At 52.7% G+C, this 21084-nt stretch overlaps 3 protein-coding genes across 3 annotated transcripts; 2 read left to right on the top strand and 1 right to left on the bottom strand.

Moving 5' to 3' along the window:
• Window positions 1-498: 498 nt before the first annotated feature.
• Window positions 499-13953, bottom strand: SF3A1 (splicing factor 3a subunit 1). Its single transcript, XM_059863080.1, has 16 exons — window positions 13767-13953; window positions 11580-11692; window positions 10319-10523; window positions 8866-9123; window positions 8370-8444; window positions 7671-7821; window positions 7042-7235; window positions 6331-6448; window positions 6050-6235; window positions 5613-5734; window positions 5187-5429; window positions 4374-4584; window positions 3493-3647; window positions 2440-2541; window positions 2220-2291; window positions 499-1158 (listed from the first exon to the last, which is right to left on the bottom strand). Exons 1-16 carry the CDS (start codon window positions 13830-13832, stop codon window positions 1057-1059), a joined length of 2373 nt encoding a protein of 790 aa, XP_059719063.1. The 5' UTR covers window positions 13833-13953; the 3' UTR covers window positions 499-1056.
• Window positions 13954-14053: 100 nt separating this feature from the next.
• Window positions 14054-15310, top strand: CCDC157 (coiled-coil domain containing 157). The gene has a single exon (XM_059863084.1). The coding sequence runs from the start codon at window positions 14394-14396 to the stop codon at window positions 14643-14645; it is 252 nt and encodes an 83-aa protein (XP_059719067.1). The 5' UTR covers window positions 14054-14393; the 3' UTR covers window positions 14646-15310.
• A 557-nt stretch (window positions 15311-15867) lies between these two features.
• LOC132336026 (coiled-coil domain-containing protein 157-like) lies at window positions 15868-20687 on the top strand. Its single transcript, XM_059863081.1, has 9 exons — window positions 15868-16134; window positions 16801-17428; window positions 17747-17824; window positions 18485-18675; window positions 18778-18945; window positions 19426-19594; window positions 19930-20069; window positions 20331-20392; window positions 20470-20687. The coding sequence occupies exons 1-9, from the start codon at window positions 15910-15912 to the stop codon at window positions 20669-20671; spliced, it is 1863 nt and encodes a 620-aa protein (XP_059719064.1). The 5' UTR covers window positions 15868-15909; the 3' UTR covers window positions 20672-20687.
• Window positions 20688-21084: the final 397 nt, after the last annotated feature.

The following is a 21084-nucleotide window of genomic DNA, read 5'->3' as shown; positions in this document are numbered from 1 at the left end:
GGAATAAGGTAAACAGGATGTTCCTATGCTGCCTGACCATGACTAAAAATACATATAATAATAAATGTATGGCTTTGGTTACCCAAAAAAACCAGAAGTACCCAAATTCCAGACACCTGCCTCTTCCTGGGCACCTAATTCCATTAACTTTGCTGTGTTGTGTTTCTATCAAACGCTGACTGAAGGCTCAGGAATCATCTGTTTTCCAGACCCAGATGCTCTCCAGGACCAAGAGATTCCAGCTGCGGGATATAATTGTTAAATCACATTTTCCGATAAAATTCTTGCTAAGTTCAGAGTATTTCTTCCCCCTTGCACATAAGCATTCCTTCAGAAATGATTAAGGAACACCAGGGAAACTTCAACAAGCCCCTTTTTTTGTAGCTTTTCCCAGAAATTCAGAGGATTTCCTATTGTAAACTGCTTAATTACAAATCCTGATGTATTTCCCCATCCGGGTGCTCCAAAACCAGGCAAATCTCCATTAAAAACCCCAAATCCAAGAAAGGAGAGCTGCATGTTTATTAAAACAATCACAGGCGGTCCAAAGCAGACCCAGACCTCCTTTATCACAGGAACAGCAACACAAGCTCATGCCAAGGGACAAAAAAACTTCCAAGTCAGAGTCCACACAAGACCAAGACAGGGAAAGAACAAGAACAAAGGGGTTAATAAGTGTGTGGAGAAGAAGTTTTCAATTAGCAGGAGGTTAAATGAAGCAGTGAGTGCTGAGGGCAGACAGATGATGCTCCTGGCCACCATAAATCCCTCAAAGATAGATCTAAACTAAGCTGGGCATGACCTTGATGATGTCTTTTCCAAAGGGGATTCAAGGGAAAGCCTGCACTCAAGCAAAGCATTGATCACTACAGACTATTCACTACACTGACACCTTTTGGGGCTCCATCAGCTTCTCATCAGTGGGGGCCAGAGTCTCTCTGTTCAAACTACTGCTGGGGGGCAGTGGATGCAGCCCCAAAAAGGCCAGAATGGAAACAGGATTAGGGGGGTTGGGGTTACAACACGGACATGTTACATCTCAGGGCTCCACACCTCCTATTTCTTCCTGCCTCCTCTCTCTTTGAGTGCCAGGTGAATCAGAGAGCCACTGGTCATGTTGTAATAAGCCAGGGAGTTGGAATCCTTGATGAAGATGCCCTGAGGGGAGGAGAAAAGGATAAAAGAACCACGAAAGAGCAGTCAGAGCACAAACCTCAGTGGTGCCTTCCCACAGATTCCCACCCAGATCCCAACACTCCTAGCTGTACACTCAGATAGGGGGATGACAGAACACTGCAGGCTTTGAAGACCCCAGAGAGCTTCCAGTGTCCAAGGTGGACACTGGAGGTGGGTACAGAATCCTAGAATGGTTTGGGAGCCTAAAGATCCCCCCACCCACCCCCCTTGCCATGGGCAGGGACACTTTCCACTAGACCAGCCAAAATAGACAATGTGGCTCCTACAACACACAGATAAAGAGCACCACAAGGGGAGTTCCTCAGGCTCCACTCTCCCCCCATCTTTTTTCTTTTTTTTTTTTTTTTTTTTTTTTTCCCCTTAAAAATAATCAGTTCAGCTCCCTTTCTTGTTAAGGGTTAACAGAATATCTGTCCACAGATGAACTCTGAGGAGATAAGTGCACAAAGTTCACTGCTTAGGCAGCAGGTTGTGCCTGCCTGGGCACATGCATGACTGGAAATAAGTCATTAAAAAGGAACGGGGCTTTTCTCACAGCTCTGGCTCCCAGAGGAAAGAGAGAAGAGAGAGCGAGCCCTTCCCTTCCTTGTTCTGGAGAAAGCCTTCCCTGAGCTGCCAGAGTTCCAAAGCATGCTCGCCCACCTCCCCGAGCACACAGCAGAGCTGTGGGAGCAGGCTGCTGCAGTTAAATGTCAAAAAAAAAAAAAAAAAACAAAAAACAACAACAAAACTCTAATAAAACAAGACGCTGATTTCAGAGAAAGCCACACCAAGTTTGGAGGACTCATCTGCAGCAGCAACAATGTGAAAATCGACTGATTTAATCTCCTACTAAAAGCCTGTCCTGCTGCAACAGAGGGCAGATCTGTCACAGCTGTGCTGTGCAGGCAGGAAAAACATTCCCTTTGCTCTTCCAGTATCTCAGAGTGCATTAAATTATACATTATAATTCTTCTTTTCAAAAAAGTCATGTGAGAGAATGCACTGAAGAAAAACCCAGCATTTGAAGACCTTATACCCACCTCATACTGCAGCTTCTGCTTCCCAGCTGGCATCCCTGTGGCCTCATGGATCTTAACCTTTATAACAGACACCTGGGGAGGATCAAAGGGCTCCTTCAGTGCTTTTGTCCCAGTCCTGCTCCCCAGCCCCGTGGAGCTGCAGTGTGGGGAGCAGGCTGAGCTCCCAGCTGCTGCTCTGACAGGCAGCACATGGAGCAGGGCAGGAGGATGAGCTACATGCCTGGTCTGAGAGGGGCAGGGTGAACACCAGCACTTGGCCATTCAGCTTCCATTCTGTCTTGTCCTGCATGTTGGGAACCTGGACTTTGACCGTGACCGGGCCCTATGGGAAAACACAGATAAAGTGTCTCAGGGCTGTGATAACACAGCACCAGAATAAGTGTTCATTTCCATATCTTGGTTCCTCAGTAAACACACTGAAATGTGTTTACAAGTTACTCCACTGCTCCCACAACAAAACATTTGGTTGGATTTCTCTTCCTTTCGTGTGCCGTCTATCAAGCACCACACACGTTGATGGTGTCACAGGGTGAGGGTGTGAAGCACTGAGCAGGAGACAGCTTCTCTGTGCCCATGAAACCATAGAATCAGATTAGTTTGGGTTGGAAAGGATCTTAAAGTCCTTCCAGTCCCACCCCCTGCCATGGCCAGAGGACACCTTCCACTATCCAGGGTCCTCCAAGCCCCATCCAACCAAGGATACTTCCAAGGGTGGGGCAGCCACAGCTTCTCTGGGCACCCTGTGCCAGGGCCTCTCCACCTTCCCAAGGAACAATTCCTTCCCAGTATGCCATCTAAATCTCCTCCTTTACTTTAAATATTCCCAGAAAAACCATACAGCCCTTCCTAAGGATTTAAAACTCCTCCTGTGACACTGGCACTCCTCAGTAAGGAACAGAGGCTCATATTTAGCTCACCTTGTTAGGAATACACCACATTACCCTACTATTATGCTGGCATTGATACTCTAATCTCTTTGCATCTCCTGCTTAGCTCTCCTCTCTCTAAAAGCTCATTAGCAACTTTAGTTCTTCTCTGCATTATAACCTACCTCTCACTGCCCTTAATTACAGAAAAGCATTATCCCACCCTGTGTAGCTCTTCTCAACAAGAGACAAAGGAGTTTGGTTTGCTCAGGAATGACAAAAGAAAGGAGATACCTCAGGATGTCCCTTTCTTGCCAGGTATTTTTGCCCCTCTGCGGAGGGAACTGGGTTTACAGCCCCTTTGGAGCTGGAGTGGAGCAGCCCAGGACTCTGACTCACACATGTACCTTGTTCCTGCGCAGAAATTCCTCCTCTGGAATCAGGCTGTCCTCACTCTTCAGTTTCTTGGAGACTGGCTCATCCTCCATGGGTGGTGGGGGGTGGACGGGAGGCATCGGTGCAGGGGACGGGACCGGAGCCACGGGAGGAGCAGGGACAAAGGCTGGAATGGATGGGGGACACACAGCACAACCCACAGTCACCCCCTGAGTGCACAGCAAACGCCCCCTCACAACAAAAACGCTCTGAGCAGAGCAGCATAGGCTGAAAATAAATGCCACAATACATGGAGGAAGTTACAACCAACAGCAGCATGCAAACTTCAAACATTCAGAGAGCTCTTATATTGGGAAGCATTCCAGGAAGAGATAACAAGGCATGAGAGCTTCCTGCAGATCTTGCAAAAAAAGAACACTCTCTCAGTTTGGCAGGCAGCAGTGCCAGCTCCTCCAGTTAGGGAAGAAAAGATGAAAAAAATAAAGAATTGCTTCTTACATCATGCTTTTTAACTTCAAAGCACCTAATGAGGAAAAGGGCCAGCAAACAGCTTTTCCTCCAGCAGCAGCAGCTTCTGTAAGGAGCTGTAACACCCACTGAGGTGCTGGCAGCTTCTCTTTACCCTGCATTCTTAATTTTCACCCGGACAGGCTCCTGGGGCCACAGGACTCCCTGCATTTAGTGGTGCAGGAAGAGCCTTGAGCCCAAAAGCAGGACTAGATAAGCCATACCAAACACCCCCAAACTCTTAACAACACAACTTAGTGCCTGCAGTCCCAGTTACACACCAGAACCAGGGCACAGGACGAAAAAGACTCCAAGCCAAAGCCCACTCTAAAGGAATTATCCAACAACATTCCCCAGGAAAATTGAAGCCACCAAAGCCACTGACCTGTGGGGACGATCATGGGGGGCGGGCGGGGGCTCATGATGGGGGGAGCAGAGGGGGGCATGGGCACCACGTTGATGCGTGGGGTGTGGATGATGGGAGGCATGGGGGTGGCTATGACAGATCCCGGGGGCAGCCGGACTACGGACGTCATGGGGGGGCGAGGCATGACCGGCACTGCAGAAACCACGGCGGCGCGCACGGGAGGAGGCATCTGGGAGAGAAGGTGAAGCTCTTCAGCAGGAATGCCCAGGGCTGCCCACAGCCCCAGTTAAAATAACAGGGAAACACAACCACGGGGCTGCTGCCCAAAGACTCGCAGGGAGCCTTAGTGGCTCCACCATATGGGCAACCCAAGCTGCTCTGAACAGGCACAGAAGCCTCATTAACAGATTAAAGGGGTCCTCCTTCCCTCCCCCCTTTGGGATCAGACCTCCAGGCACTTAGTTCCTTTGCTAAATTGCTGTTTGGGACTCACAGCAGATCCCTTCTTACCATGGGCTGCTTTTGTCCAACATCACTCTACACTTACAAAGGCCCCCAGCCATCCCTTTGTCAGCCATATTCTCTGCCTCCAAAATCCCACTGCCCAGCTGATCCCAGTCTTTTTGATACCTTTAAGGTAAAAACTTCACCTAAGTATTATATTCCATTTTTAACAGCAAGTTCAATAAGGTTCTTCTAGTATTTCCAAACTACTTTTAAACCACAAACTTCCCACAAAAACTTCTTCCATGCCAGAAGAATGCCTCCATCAGGATCCCTAATAATTAACTAGAGCCCCAGTAATAGACTTCTGAGAGGCCAAACACTCACGGTGGGTGGGCGAGGTACAGATGTGATGGGCTGGGCACTGGCAGGGGGGTTGGAGGCTGAGGAAGGAGGGGGTGGCTGGGGTATCTCATTAGGTTTGCTGGGCCCGATCTTCTCCTTGCTGTCATCCTCTGGCACCAGTCCCTTGGCCTTGTGGATGGCTTCAATTTGCTCTTGCAGAGTGATATTGGCCTGGGCAGCCTGCTGTGTGCGGGCCATGCTGCCTGAGTGGCCATCCCAGGTCACCTGAGAGAGTAAAATAAATCAGATTAACCCAACCTGGCCAGACTGAGAAGAAATCCAGAGAGCAGCTTGTTAGAAATAAAACAATTCAAGACTCTTGTGTCCCTGAGCATACACAATGCTACAGGGCCCTATTATAAAAAGAACTCCAACCAATCAAACACAAATTCCCAATTTCTACTCTACCTTTTCCTCTGGTTTCTGGATCTCTTCTTCACCAATCTTTTTACCAATGGCAGTCTCCTCTACACCAAAGATATCAGTACGACGCTCTGCCAGCTGCTTCAGGCTGCTCTCAATATCCAAACCTGAGGGGAAAAGAGCAATTCTTATCTCAAGGAATAAAACCAAGCCTCTTACTGATCTTTCTATTAGTTGATACCTAGTGGCTGAGTGATGCTCCTTTCACACAGAATATTCTGAGTCAGAAGGGACCACAAGGACCTTTAAAGTCCAACTCCTGTCCCCTTTCTTTTTTTTTTTTGGAAAGACACTGCCCAGCAACAGCTGACAAACATTCCCATCTCACTATCACAGAAAGGGCAGCACACACAGAGCTCCATTTCAGATGGTCCTGCTCAGTGGGAGCAGTGAGGGGCTGTGCAATCAGTGCTCAAGCTGACCTGGGGCATAGACCTCGTCATCACTCTGTTTCTCCCGTATGGATCGATCCCGCTGCTCCAGCCACCGTGGATCCAGGAGCCCAATCCTCATGTGCTCCTGCATTTTACTGGCAGGAATCTTTTCTCCAGTGATGGGAGACACCAGGTACTCATCCGGAGCCGGAGCGGGTGGCAACGGTTTTGAGGCTAGGAGAACAAAACCACAGTGTCGGTTCAGTCTAGAAACAAATGGTTTGGGATTCTTCAGGAAGAAATAAAGGTGGTTTTTCAGTTTGATTTACCTTTGGGATCATAATCTTTCCGCACAATGACCTGATCTGGTGTGGGAGGGAGAGGGGGTGGCATCGGGGTTTCTGGAGGAGGAGGAACCTTCTGACCTTCATCTTCATCATCTGACCCCTTATTGAAATGGAAACAAAAATCACAACCAAGTTCCAGTGGTCAAATTGCTTCGAGACATCCTACACAGTGCTGTAAGAACAGATTATGCAGCTTCAAAGCAACGGAGCTGTTTTGGACACCTATGGCATAGTGGTTCCTCTGGACCATGATTCAGAAATTCAGCAGCACCAGAAGAGGAAGCAAATATTCCTCAGCTTCCACATTACAGCAGCCGTGCACACAGGGGCTCACTGTTAACCATACTCTTGTTCCCTGTTACCAGAAAAACAGCTTACAGTGGGCAGAGGCTAAGATGAGTCATCTTTCAGTGCTCCAGACTCTGGGCACAAAATAGCCTGAAAGACTTAAAACCACAGAAGTATAAAATCCACACCACTGAGTGCCACGATTACTGGATTTCTCTCTTGGAACTTGAATTGCCATGGAAAACATAAAAAAAACAACCTTATTCCAGCAGTAACAGGTTGTTTGGAGATGTCATCAGAGGGAAATTTCATTTCCTCAAGAAACTGAAGAACTATTTACAGTGAAAGTGGGGACCATCATAAACCACATAAAATTTAGGGGACAAAATGCTGTTTTCCAGTTACCTCATCCATATCCTGCACTTGTGTGTCCTGATCCAGCTGGGCTGGAGGCTCATCTGTTTTCTCTTGCTTTTCATCTTCCTCATCTGATTCCACCTCCATCTCCACCTCCTCACTTTCTCCAAACTTCTCGTAACGCTCCTGGATCAGGATTCGAGCTCCCAGCTCTTCTGGAGTGGTGGGAGGAGGGAAATTCCCTACAATGCAGAAAACAGAGCTTTTGTTTCTCTATCTCATTTCATTACTCAACACACACTGACAGAAATACCAATTCTTCAACAGAAAGTAGTGGCAACAAAATCCTTGACAGCCAGAGGATGAGGAAGGGTATGGATGGAGTCTATACCAACACCAGCATGACACATGAAGATAAAGTGACTTATAAATAGAAGCACTACTAGAAAGTGGGACAAGCTCTGCTGTCCTGGTAGAAGTGGAGAAGTGGACACTACTGTAATTCTGGACTTCCTTCAAGAAGAACATCAGTGACTCCAGAGAAAAACAATAGCCCTGCAAAACATCAGTGTAAGGCTTTTCCCTTCAACTCTGAAGGATAAAAGGCTGTAAACCCCAATGTCTGCCTAAAAACGGCACTTTGGGACACATTTCCTGACAACATTTAACACCAGTACCTTGCTCATTGGGCTGGAAGTCAACTGTTTCCACAACCACAAAGTCGTGCCAGTCAATCTGGGCATAAGCAACACGCTCCTTCTCCTTCTCCTCCTCTTCCTTCTTTCTCTCTCGCTCCTGGAACTTGGCCCACTCCACTCTGTAATAGACCTGCAGGAGCAGACAGAGCACAGTGTCAGACAAGGAACAGCACAGCCATCTCACTGCTGGTTTGCAAATGAAAGGAAGAACAGCTGGAGCAGTGTCAGGCTGAGATCAGGGAAAGGTTCTCCCCCAGAGGGTGCTGGGCACTGCCCAGGCTCCCCAGGGAATGGGCACGGCCCCGAGGCTGCCAGAGCTCCAGGAGCCTTTGGACAGCACTGCCAGGGATGCCCAGGGTGGGGTTGTTGGGGGGTCTGGGCAGGCCCAGGAGCTGGGCTAGATGGTGGGATCCTTCCCACTCAGGATTATTCAGGGATTCCACTCTGCAAGCACCTGGAAATGGGGCTGTGCAGAATCTCTGTGCTGCCACAAGCTACTCCCAATACAAACACCAGCTGCAGCTTAAAGCAACTTTGAGCTCCCTGTATTCGAGTGACAGTAAGTGATACATCCATTTTATTGTCTATTTGCTGCCAACAAGCCAAAAACATGCAAGAGAAAAAATTCAAAACATAACCAAAATGCTTCAGCATTTTAACAATTTTTTTCTGGAATACCTGATCCAGGACTTCCTTGGGATTTTCAGCCTCTTTCTTGAGCTTGAGGAGTAAGCCCTTTGGTGGGATCAAGATCTGAAACACATTTTGCACAACAGTTGGTGACAGCTCTTTGTGCCAAAGCCTCTTTCAGTGCAATTACTCCCTTTCCATGCTGCTAAAAATACCATCAGACCCCCAGGACTATATCCCATTTATTCTACTGCAGCCCTCTCACTACTTACTGCTCATCCCAGCCCTTCAAAATATTAATTTGTGGCCTTCCAATTATCCTCCAGATTAAAAAAACAAAACAAAACAAAACAACCTTCACTGAGATTACAGTAGTGTGTGGTACATTTAGGTGACAGCCCACTGTGATCAGCACAATATCCACCCTGAAGAGTAGGATTTAAAGGATGGATTCCTGGATATTTCCAGCCTGGCTGGTTTGCAGGGCTTCATCAGCTCTCTGAACTCATTCCTGCTGTGGAAGGAATCACCCTGCCTGGAGTACCTTTGTGTACTGCTCCACCAGCTTGGTGAAGTAGTTGAAGAGGCTGTGCTGGGGGCGAAGGAAATCAAACTGGTAATTCCTCTGCTCCTTCTGCATGAGCTGGGTGAGGAACTGCCTCCCGTTGCGGGCCACGAACTGCGCCGTGAGCTTCACCACGTCCAGGTCGAAGGCCGAGATGGACGGAGGGTCCGCGATGAACTCGAACTCGGGCGGGGGCTCCTTGGGAACCACGGTCTCCTGGATCACCTGGGCCTGCACCTGCAGGGAGAACACACAGCCCCGTGACTTCCTGGGATGCCTTGGGAAGGCTGCTCTAGAACAGAGGCTAGACACAGCTAAAGGATAAAGTAGGGATTTGTTAAGAGGCCTCAGATAAATCCACCTTGGGCAGCACAACCTAAAATGGTCACAAAATGGACAACAGGTCACGGGGTTTCTCACTTTTATAAATTTTGGTCCATTTGCATATAGGAGTTAATTGTCCAATTACAGCTTTAGCCCATGAAGTCCCATCCTTCTTATTTTCTCTCTTCAGCCCACGTTGTTTGTGCTCTTGAGCCTGAGATTTGGATCATTTGTCCTTGGTCCCCAGCTAGAGAAGGAATTGTTTTGTCTCCCTACTCCGTGAAGAGAGCTCACCATCCCATAATATGAAGCCTAGACTTACACACTAAACCAGAATAGAATCTGAAAAATACAAAAGCTAAAACCTGAGGCATCACCTGCAAGGAACAGTCACCAAACACTCAGGAGAATCTTTTTTTCCTCCAGCTGCTACAGGAAAGCAATGCCAGTTGCCGTCCTGGCAGGTGCAAGGATGAGAAACCATCAGGTATAATTACTACTATTAAAAATGTTGTTCCACCACAAACAAATCTGGAATGTATCAGGACTTTGCTATAGGCCTCCCAGGGCCAGCAGTGTGGCTGCTGGCCATGCCAAGCATGGAAAAGCCCTGGATTCACTCCATGCTCTTTTCCCACTCAGAATGTTTGAAGGCACAGCTGAACAAGGTGAGCTGCATTTTGTACCCCAGGTTTTAAGGGGAGGTCAATCCTTCGGGCAGGAAGTTTCTACAAAACAGTGCATGCAACAAGGCCAAACAGAACTAAAAGGGATTCCCAAGGCTTGCCTCTGCCACATCTAGTCCAAGTGATCCCTAGTGTAAGTACTTTGTAAGTCAACACAGAGCTAAACTTAATAAACATGGACCAATTAAACTGTATTTGGCAGTTTCCAAAAACATTGAGTTACCAGCATGTGGGAGATGCACACCTGCATCAAAACAAAGCCCCAGACCCTCAACTCCAAGCTTCTCACTGCTGGCATTTTGACAACTGTACAACCACTGCCTCTTCTTAACTTTCAAGCTTCCTTTCTTCTCAACCCCAGGCTGTGACACCACTCCAAAGTGACCAAATTCTTCCCCAAAGGGATGAAAAGGAATACTCACCTTCTGAGGGAGCTGCTGCTGGGCACTCTGCTGCTGCTGCATGACCTTGGGGATGGCAGCTGAGGGCTCCTGGGCTTTGCCCTCCTTGAACTCGCTGACCTTGTGCCGGTAGTAGGCATGGTAAGGGTCATTGGGGTTCAGGAAGTTGAACTTGGGGTTATTTATTTCATTTTGACGAATTCGGGCTTCAAACTCTGGACCATTTCTGGGGAGCAGGAAGAAAAAATGTTTAGACCATCATCAACTCAAGGGTAAATGTCTCCTTCAGACTAGGACATGCTGAGGCACCAGCCCCTTGGAAGATCATTTTCTCTCTCACATGTGATGAGTTTCTCTCTCAGTAGCTCAGCTGGACACACACAAGTTAGATGCAATTGTCCCCCTAATTCTGTCTTAAATGTGAATATTAAAAATTCACACTCACAACTGTTCCACAGTCACATCTGTCTGCACTCAAAGGTCATTTCCACCACTGACTGAACTTTACAGTTATGAAGCATAAAGTTTACAAGTTATTTACTACATCAATTTTATCTGCTCTATTAACAAGTTCTCAAGACTAATTTCAGTTCCAGACTGATCATATAAGGGAAAAAAAGCAGGTAAACATCAGCCTGTGCAGGGACTGACCAGCCCAGAGTGCTGCATTTAGGAGCCCCAGTCCAGGTAACACCCCTTCCTCCCACCTAAAGCATGAGCCAGCTATTTCAGGGCAGTTTGAGAAAATTCCCAGCTGCCACAGGGTGTTCCTCTTCATATTCTCTGGATAGCTCCCAGTCTCCCTCCTCCAAAACAGGAGGTCTCTGCAATCCCAAGGGATAAACACAGTCCCTTATGCTCAGAAGCAGCCAACACTCCTTGGCAGCACTTTAGACATGAGTTACACAATAAGGGTTTGACTGGAGCAGCATTTAGTAATTCTCTGAAACCAAACCCCACCACATTTTAGCACTAAAACACAGCCCTGACTCCTGTACCAAGGCTCCCTTAGCACCTGGAATTTGGTTACCCCTTCAGATCATTCAGAACAGGCCCTGTTACCCAGTTATTGCAGCACCCACTGCTCATTTGAACAAGGACTTTATTTATTTACTACCAGTGTCTTACACCCTCTTCAGTAGAATATTGTTGTTTTTTTTCTCAATCTTTAAAATCCTTCATGCAAAACCACGAAACTGGGACCTCCTTCAGCTTCTAGAGCTGCACTGAACAGCAGAAGCCTGAAAATCCAGGAGAAAGAGACACCAGCAGCGCCACTCACCTGGCTACAAAGCTGGCAGTCTTGTCCACAATATTCCTGACCTCTGGAGGAGGGTAAATAATTCCCACCACAGGCTTGGCTGGTGCTGCCTCCTCTTTAGGCTCCTCTTCTGGCTATAATAAAGAGAGTTTCATTGCAAAAGGTGAAGGGGTGTCAGGATTAGGCACTCCAAACACACTCCCAACGGCACACAGGAACCTTTATCCATCCTCCTCAGCCCCTCAGTCACTGAACTGGCTGAACAATCTGGATCATCCATCCCACCAATTCCTTGGATTCTCAGGGGCAGCGACAGCAGGACAACAGAGAGGGTGCCTCCATGGGAACCACAACAATTTTCACTGTATCAGCCTTGACCCCAAGGCTGTTTTTAAATGCTGAGCCAGGAGTCTCCTGTAACATTTCCAGGAATAATTCATCACACCTCACCAGCTGTGGAAGTTCTGTATCTTCCTAGGGGCCTGTGGGACCTAAATTATTAACTCCACATTAAATAAATCACAGCTTTTAATGCCATTGTAGCTGCAACAGAAGCTGTTTTGAAGAGCTGTTCCAACAGAGTGTTTTTCTGATGTTACAGGAGGATCCCAACTAAAATCCCAGAACCTTCCCTGTGGATTGTTCTTTATTCCAGTAAAACCAGGAACTGCTTTTGCATGATACTAAAGATGCTGCTTCTCTTTCCTCACCAGAGAGCTTCCAAGAAAAGGTGTTATAAACCAGGACAGATCTGCTGGAAATGTTTATAATCCTAACAGGGACGGTCAGGGATAACTTAAAATTCAGGTAGAGCTCCCAGCTCTGCCAAATCCATGAAGAATCCAAGCCAGAAAATGATCTAAGATCAAACTGGTCCCTGGCATTGCCCCAGGCCAGGCTGGACAGGGCCTGGAGCAGCCTGGGACAGTGGAAGTGTCCCCGTCCTGACAGGGGTAGGATGAGATGGGCTATAAGGTCCCTCCCAATGCAAACCATTCCATAAAATACATCCCTAATAAACTGTTGTTAAGAGAAAGGCACCAGGAACATTTCTAGTTTTTATTCCCACTCCCTCAGAACATCATCTTTAGGAGCTGAAGGATGGGCAACACCACACTTGAGATATTTTATTTAACAGAGGTGCCAAGTTGCCTTGGTAACATCTGTGCATAAAAGCCACTGGGTTTTTAAGAGGGAATCACAATTTTCCAAGGCCCTCAGTGAGATCAGCTCCCTGTCAGCTCCAAGAGTGCTGATGCTGCTGTGTGAGAGTCAGGACAGGAGCTCCAGCTCTGTGGGAGCTGTATTCCCATCTCAGGAATGCATATGCCCATCTCAGGCTGCAAAGAACGTGAAAGAAAGGATCTGGGAGGGTGCTGGGACACACAGCCCTGCCACGCTCCCTCAGACTTTTAATCCTTTCACACATCATTCCTGGAGCCAGGGCAGCTTCTCCAGCTCCTGGCATCCCACACTCACTGCAGCCACAGCCCTGGGGCACAGCCAGGGAAGGGCTCAGCTCCTGCCCAGCCCCAGCAGGATCCTGCTGTCTCTAGGGAATCCTTGAATGCTTTGGGTGAGAAGGCAACATAGAGCTCATCTCATCCCTCCCACTATCCCAGGCTCCTGGCCTTGGGCACTGCCAAGCATCCAGGGGCAGCCCCAGCTGCTCTGGGCACCCTGTGCCAGGGCCTGCCCACTCTTCCAGAGAACAATTCCTGATTCCCAATCTCCCATCCATTCCTGCCCTCTGGCAGTGGAAGCCATTCCCTGGGTCCTGTTGTCCCCTCCATCCCTTGTCCCCAGTCCCTCTCCAGCTCTCCTGGAGCCCCTTCAGGCCCTGCAAGGGGCTCTGAGCTCTCCCTGGAGCCTTCTCCTCTCCAGGTGAGCACCCTCAGCTCTCCCAGCCTGGCTCCAGAGCAGACGGACTCCAGCCCTTGGAGCATCTCCGTGGCCTCCTCTGGACGCTCTCCAGCAGCTCCAGGTCCCTCCTGTGCTGGGCCCAGGGCTGGGGCAGCTCTGCAGGTGGGGTCTCACCTGAGCGGGGCACAGGGGTCAGTGCAGCGCTCCGGACTAAACCGCAGCTCCCCCAAGCCCAGCCCAGCCCGGTCTGGTCCGGTCCGTGAGGGCCTCACTCCCACCCCCTGCGGTTCGTGCCATTCCCCGCTCCCCTCCCCTCCCTCACTGCCGCCCCTCCCCGGCTCGCACCGGTTTGCTCTCGGCGGGGGGCGCGGGCTGCGCCGGAGGCACAGCCTGCACGGGTCCGGCGGGCATGGCGCTGCCGAGGCCGGGGGCTCCGCGCCGGGCGGGGCCGATCGAGGGGCAGGCGAGGTTCGGGCGGGAGCAGCGGCAGCGCCGGCACTAACTGGGGCGAAATGGCGGCGGCAGGCTTTGTGCCGCGCGTGCGCGCCGGAAGTGACGCAAGGCCGCGGGAAGCAGGGGCGGATTTCCGGGAAGTGGGCGGACAAAGGGCGCGCGCCCGCTGCGGGATGTACCATTAGCGCCCCGCACGGGGGAGGGAGGCGGGACACCAAAGCAGGAATGCACCACTGCGGCGCAGGAGGGGCGTGGTTACCATGGCGACAGGGCAGGGACGCCGAGGCCTAGCTGAGGTCCCGGGGCCCGCGTTTCTGCTCCGCGGCTGCTGCTGATTGCTCCGATCCTCCCGGTTCCCCCCGGTTCCCCAGCACTCCTGGAGACCGCCGGGCCCGGCGGGTACCGCGCCGGTCCGTTTCCAGCAGCCTGTCCCGGTAGGGCGTTCCCTCCACCCAAGGCTTGGTGGCCCATCGCTCCCCGGCCTGGTGGCCCCGTTGTTTCCGGGCCGTGTCCCGCACCATGGCGCACCTCCTGGGCCACCGCGGCTGCATGGAGAGCCTGCGGGCCGACCTGCGGGACCTGCAGGCCGCCATCGCCGACGTGTGCTCCCGGGCCGGCGCCGTGCGCTTCCCCTCCTGGAAGTTCCCCGACAAGGTGTCCTGCGAGCTGGACATAGCGGTGCTGCTGCAGCGCTACCGGCACAGCGACAGCGAGCCCGAGTTCAGCCAGCACGCACACGTGGTGCTGCTGGAGCTGCTGATAGACAGGTGAGAGCCCCCGGCAGCTGGAGCGGCTCCTGCCCCGCGGGAAGGGCAGCGGTGTGTCTGACAGTGCTGAGTTATCCAAGTCCTGGCGAAGGTCTCGGGCACTCAGCACAGAGAGAACTCAAAGCTGTTAGAGAGCATCCAAATGAGGGCTGAGAGGGGTGGTAGGGCTGAGGGTGAGAGCACCTGGTCTGTTCAGCTGGAACAGAGAAGACTGAGGTCAGATCTCAGCGGGGCTGCAGCTCCTCCCAGGGTACAGCTCTGATCTCTGTGACCAGGGATGGGATTCAAAGAAAGGCTGGAGTTGTGCCAGGGAGGTTTAGCCTGGATATCCGGAAAAGGTTCTTCCCCCAGAGGGTGCTCAGGCACTGAAGAGGTTCCCCAGGGAATGATCACAAATCAGCTGGGTTGGAAAAGACCTTGGAGATCATCAGGTGCATCCTATGATATAACAGCACCTTATCAATTAACCCATGGCACCAAGTGGCACATCACGGCCCTGAGGCTGCCAGACAATGCTGGACAATGCTCTCAGGCACAGGGCAGGATTGTTGGGGGTCTGTGCAGGGCCAGGAGTTGGACTGGATGATCCCTGGGTCCCTTCCAGCTCAGGATATCCCCTGGTTTTATGAAGTCTTTTGGATGCTTTGTTCCCCATGTACTTCCATGACGTGCCAGCACCATGGCCTCATGCCCTGCTGAGCTTTAAAACCCAACTCCTTTCCCTGCTTAGAGCTCTCAGCACAAACTGGCCACAAAGAAGCAGAGCCAGAGGTGAAGCAGATGGCATAGGCTTGTTAAACTGCCTCCCAAAACCTTGGAAACACTCGGACACAGCTGCATCGACAGGCCTGGGAGGCCAAAGCCCCTGTTGCAGTCTGGGTGAAATAAATACAGCTCTGGTTTAAAAGATGAGCCATTCCCACTGAGCTGTTGGCCCTAAAAGTCAGGATTTGCTGCAGCAGCATGGGTGCCCCAAATCTTTGGGGGGAGCTCAATCACAGCCTCTGGGAGGTGGCTGCTCCACAAAGTGATCCACGCCGGGGCAGTCCTGGGAGCACCAATGCCACCCTCCTGCATCCTGCTGCTGCAAATCCTGCTGAGAGCTCTAAGCAGGGAAAGGAGTTGGGTTTTAAAGCTCAGCAGGGCATGAGGCCATGGTGCTGGCACGTCATGGAAGTACATGGGGAACAAAGCATCCAAAAGACTTCATAAAACCAGGGGATATCCTGAGCTGGAAGGGACCCAGGGATCATCACGTTGTCTGGGTGATGGGGCCCGGCTGGCATTCCCAGCTGCAGGCGGTATTTTCGCCTCGGGACAGGCTGCTGCTGCTGCTGCAGAGCTTCACGGGCTACGCGGAGGCGGTGCTGAGCGGGCGGGCGGTGCCGCCGCCGCGGGGCCGGGGGCCCTGCATGTCCGCGGGGCTCACGGCCAGGACCTTCTGGAGCACCATGCTGAAACTCGGGGCCTTCTGCCAGCAGCTCCGGGACGAGGTAGGACATTTGGGGACGTCCCATGAGCTGAGTCACTCCCCTTCCCCCCCGGATTTGGATCGTGGTCCTTCTCTACAGCCTGTGGCCACGACAGATGTGTGTGCGCCCTCTGAGTTCTGGCCCCTGTGTCACACATCTGTCCCCTCCCAGCCTGAGTCCTTTCCCTCCACCCCTCCCAGCTGTGCCACTGCATCCGTCCTGCTCCAGGATCTCGGGATGAGTGAGCTGGGCTGCCTCTAGAGCTTGGAAAATATTCTCCCATTGCCAAAATGCTGCAGCTCTGCTGATTCCAGTGTGGATCTGAGCTGCCTCAAGACAGTGAAATAATTGGTGGTAAAAACAACCTGTCTTGCCTTTTATTTTCCCCAAAATGATCTTTCTCATGGAAAAGTCTCTCAACAATCCATGTGGCAAAACCAGGAGGCAGTGCAGGGGGTGGGACAGAAGGGATGGTGGGGAGTTGGGGAATAGGTTTTGCTGCTGAGGCTCCCCCGTGGTCACTGTCCCTTGGCTGCATTGCTGTCCTATCTCCACACCTGATTTAGGCTTTTATGGGTCATTTCCACTTTGATCAGGGCTGGTTTTGTTCTGTGTTCCCTCCCTCGGGAAAAGGGTTTCAGCTGGGAGATCCCCACACAGCAATCCACTCCACCCTCTGCTCCCCAGGTTGGAAAATATCAGAAGGAGCACCTGAAATGCATCTTGCCAGAAGTTTTGGAGTCAGGAACTGCCTCAGAGGCTGCCCAGCCCGCTTCTGTGTGCCCAAATGCCAGTGTCCAGCCCAGGGCTGGCCCCAGCCTGGCTCTGAGCACCCGCAGTGTCCCCACGCAGACCCCGGGGTCACACCTGGGCTCTTGTGACGCCTGCTCCAGCACCCAGGCCAGCCTCCAAGAGGTGGGCAGAGCCATCACCAGCATCTGCCAGAGCCAGAACATCCCTTCAGCTCTCAGCAAATTCCAGGAGGCGCTGGAGGACAGTGCAGGGAGAAGGAACCTCTCTGCAACAGACATGAGCTACTGGGCCTCGGAGCAGAGCAAGGACCTCTCCAGGATCAACAAACACCTCCAGGGGCTGCTGCAGCAGCTGAACCCCGTGAAGGCTGAGCTGGAAGATGTGGGCAAACAGAAGGAGAAGCTGCAGAAACAGGTTGAGGACTTTTCCAGGAAGCTGCAGGCAGAGAAGGACACTCAAGCAGAGCAGCAGAAGAAGTCTGAGCAGAACCTGAAAGCCAAGGAAAAGGAGCACTCCGAGGCTGTGGCCAGACTGGAGCAGGACAAGGATGACCTCAGGAGAGGTACAGAGCTGTTCCCAGCATCCCCTCTGTCCTGGGTTGACACCCTCCCAGGCCCAGGGGCATTTGCAGGAAGAACAGAGTCCATGAGCAAATTTTGGCCCCACCACCACCAGCAGGGCTGGTTGTAGGTGCTGGTGGATTTTCCCTGCTGTGAGTCCAATCCTGGGCAGTGGGAGCTAGTTGTGTGTGTCCTATCACTGCCTCCTCCCTGGTAGCACAGCACAATCACTGGATGAAAACACTTTGGTGTGGCTGTTTGCTGCCCCTAGGTTTGGTTGCTTTTGAGGAAATGATTAATGAGTTTTTGTGCTGGTTTAGGAGCTGCTCTGCTGGAGGAGCAACTCTCGGCCCTGAAGGAGGAGCTGGCAGCAAAGGAGGTGGCTGTGCAGGAGCTGGGTAAGGCGCTCAGCCAGCTGACACATCCCCCCCTTAGCCTCACGAATGTTTCAGAGCCCTGTAGCCCCCAGCACACCCAGACTGGGCTGTAGAGCTGTGGGGATGGAGCAGAGAATGGGCCTCCTTCACAGCAGCACCCCAACATCCCAGTGCCAGAGTGAGCTGATGCTGGTGGAGATTTGGGGAGGTCACAGGCCTCCTGTCAGACCTGCCTCCCTTTGCCAGGGCCTGTGGAGGGCATGGGTGCCCCCGAACCACAGAATCATGGACTGGTTTGGATGGGCAAGGACATTAAAGCTCATCCAGTGTCACCCTCTGCCATGGCCAGGGACACCTTCCACTGTCCCAGGCTGCTCCAAGCCCTGTCTGACCTGGCCTTGGGCACTGCCAGGGATCCAGGAGCAGCCACAGCTGCCCTGGGCACCCTGTGCCAGGGCCTCACCACCCTCCCAGGGAATAATCTCTTTCCACTATCCCATGTAACCCTGCCCTCTGGCAGTGGCCATTCCCCCTTGTTCTGTCACTCCAGGCCCTTGCCCCAAGTCCCTCTCCAGCTCTTTTGGAGCCCCTCTAGGCACTGGAAAGGGTTCTTAAGTTCTCTCTGGAGCCTTCTCCAGGCTGAGCACCCCCATCCCCCTCATCGTGGCTGTGTCTTCCCAGAGCTCTCCAAGACCGCCTTGCTGGAGGAGATGAGGACCACAATGGTGGCCCAGAGCCAGGTGTTGGAGTTGGAGGAGAAGGTGCAGGTGCTCACAGGCCAGAGGGAGAGGCTGGAGCAGGAGCTGAGTGCCACCAGGATGCAGCTGGAGAAGGAGAAGGTCCGTGTGGAGAGCATGTTCCGGCACGAGGAGGTACGGCCGGCTCCGGAGCCTGGGACAGCTGAGCTGCTGCTGCTGTCAGGGCTGTGGGGAATGGGTACCACAGCCCCACACGGGCTCACCCCCCCACCACAGTCCCTGCAGGCCAAGCAGAGGACCCTGCTGCAGCAGCTGGACAGCCTGGACAGGGAGCTTGAGGAGCTGCAGGCCAACCTGGGAGAGGCCGAGGAGGACAAGGCCCGGCTGGCTGAGCAGCTGGAGCAGAGCCAGAAGCAGAGTGGGGAACAGCTCCAGGCACAGCAGGTGAGTGCTGGTACCCGGGTGTGGGACACAGCCTGTGCCACAGGGCTGCCACAGGCAGCCACACACTGCCCTGCTCACAACCCAACCAGAGTTTTCACAGGAGGGATACTCTGGGATCTAGGGTGACATTGCCACATGGCCACATCCTCATGGGATTCCCTGGGGAAGAGACCTCTCCCTCCACCCTGTGCCAGACAAGTCTCTGGCTGAGTCAGGGCAGAGGAGAGCAGCAGGAAGGAACATCTTGAGGTGCTTCCACATCTCCAGTGTTCTGTTCATGGACACCTGGACACACTCCACACTTTGTGGTTGGTGCTCCTGCTTCCAGCACACACAGGGATCTCACAGCTAAAGCCCTGCACATTGTCCATTTCCAACTGTCATAGGAAATCCTTATCATCAGGGAAGGGTGGGAGCCTTCCATGAGGGGCTGAGTCCTCACTCTTGCAAACTTCATCTCCTCCCCACTGTGCCATGCAGGAGCTGCTGGACATGCTGCAGCAGGAGAAGCTGGCACTGGAGCAATCCATCCTGGAGCTGCAGGCGAACACATCCCAGCTGCAGGAACAGGCACAGGAGCTGAGGGAGCGGGAAAGGCTCCTGGTGTTCTTCCCCGATCTCCACATGCCCACTGAGACACAGTTTGAGAGTAAGGGAGCAGATGGAGCACAGTGGGTTTGTGCTTGGGGTCTCCAGAGCTCCCAGGGGCTCCTGCTGGCCCCAGACACTCCCACTGATACCCAGGAAGGGCACAGACCCCGTGTGAAGCTGTGACCATCTCAACGTGCTTCCCTGCACGGGTGCTGTGCATCCCATGTCAGGGCCAGGACATGGCAGGGCTTCCTTTGCCCACAGGCCTTGGGGTCCCAGCTGCCACCTCACAGGCTGTGCTGCTGCTCCCGGCCCAGGGCAGGCAGGAGGGCTGCCCACACCTCTGAGCAGACAGGCAGCAGCAGGCTGGGCTCTGTTGGATTTTGTTTGCAGGCAGTGGAAACTTTGCAGAGGACATGAAGAGTCAGCTCCAGGCCAACAAGATCCGGATTGAGGTGCTGGAGAGGGAGAACACACAGCTCGAGGCTCTGCTCGCCAAGGTGAAGGCAGCAGCTGAGCAAGGTGTGCTCAAGGTGAGCTGGGTGGGTGCTGTGTACCCCAAAATCACCCCGTGGCCCCCAGACATCCTTTGGGGACCCTGGGAAGGCCAAGCCCAAGCTCCTCATGCTGTTAGGAGGTTGCTCTGGTTTAACTGATGTTGCCTGAGGTGCTCAGGGCTGGTTCCAGCTCCTTTCCATCACTGTGGCCATCGTGACACCAGTTGTGGTGGCCAAGGGATGTGACTGGAGCTGAAGCTGGTGGGGGGAAATTTCACCTCCTCTTCCTTTCCCCAGCTTGTCCCACAGGCCCAGCTGGGGTCCCAGCTCCACAGGGAGGCCAGCAGGCAGGACACTGGGTGAGTAGGAACCCAGAGGAATGGGCTGGGGGCGGGTTCCCTGCTCTTCCTCCCCTTTAACTGCTCCCACCCTGCAGGCGGCTCAGCAGCGGGAGCAGCGGGGACAGCCCAGGGATGCCAGGATGCATTGACAAGGCCTGGCACAGAGCTCCCAGCAGCCAGCACTCCAAGAAACTCCGGGCAGAGCCCTCACCTCAGGCCAAACCCTGCCTCACGCTCCCAGTGCGACGCCTGGGGTTTGGCCTCCCCTCACTCCACACCGGGGCTCACCGCAAATAAACAGGATCAGTCTGAACTCCCTGACAGAGAAATTGTTCCACCAGCAGCCACCTGCCCTGCCCAGGGGACCTCGTTACCAGTTCTTTGTGCGTCAGGAAGGGAAACCTGGGCTCTGCCTGGTTCCTTGGGGAGCTGCTCCAGGGACGTTCCTGGGCACTGGGATCAGTCACCCATGGCTACGCTGCTGCTGGAGTCCCCACAAGAGCCCTGGGGCTGATGCCAGGGCACAGTGTGTGGTAGCTCCTGCCAGGAACCATTCCCAAGAGGGGACTGGGATGTGGTCACACTTGGAAGAGGAAAGCAGAGCTGGCCTGGGATGAGAGGAGTCCGAACCACCCTCAGCCCACCAGCACAGCCACAGCCTGGGAAAGTCATTCCTCCCTCCATGAGCACTGAGGGGCTGGGAACCACCG

The sequence above is a fragment of the Haemorhous mexicanus genome, chromosome 19 (assembly GCF_027477595.1).
Source record: "Haemorhous mexicanus isolate bHaeMex1 chromosome 19, bHaeMex1.pri, whole genome shotgun sequence".
NCBI classification, from domain to species: Eukaryota; Metazoa; Chordata; class Aves; order Passeriformes; family Fringillidae; genus Haemorhous; species Haemorhous mexicanus.
The sequence above is the reverse complement of the archived record's forward strand: the minus strand, read 5'-3'. Positions and strand labels throughout refer to the sequence as shown.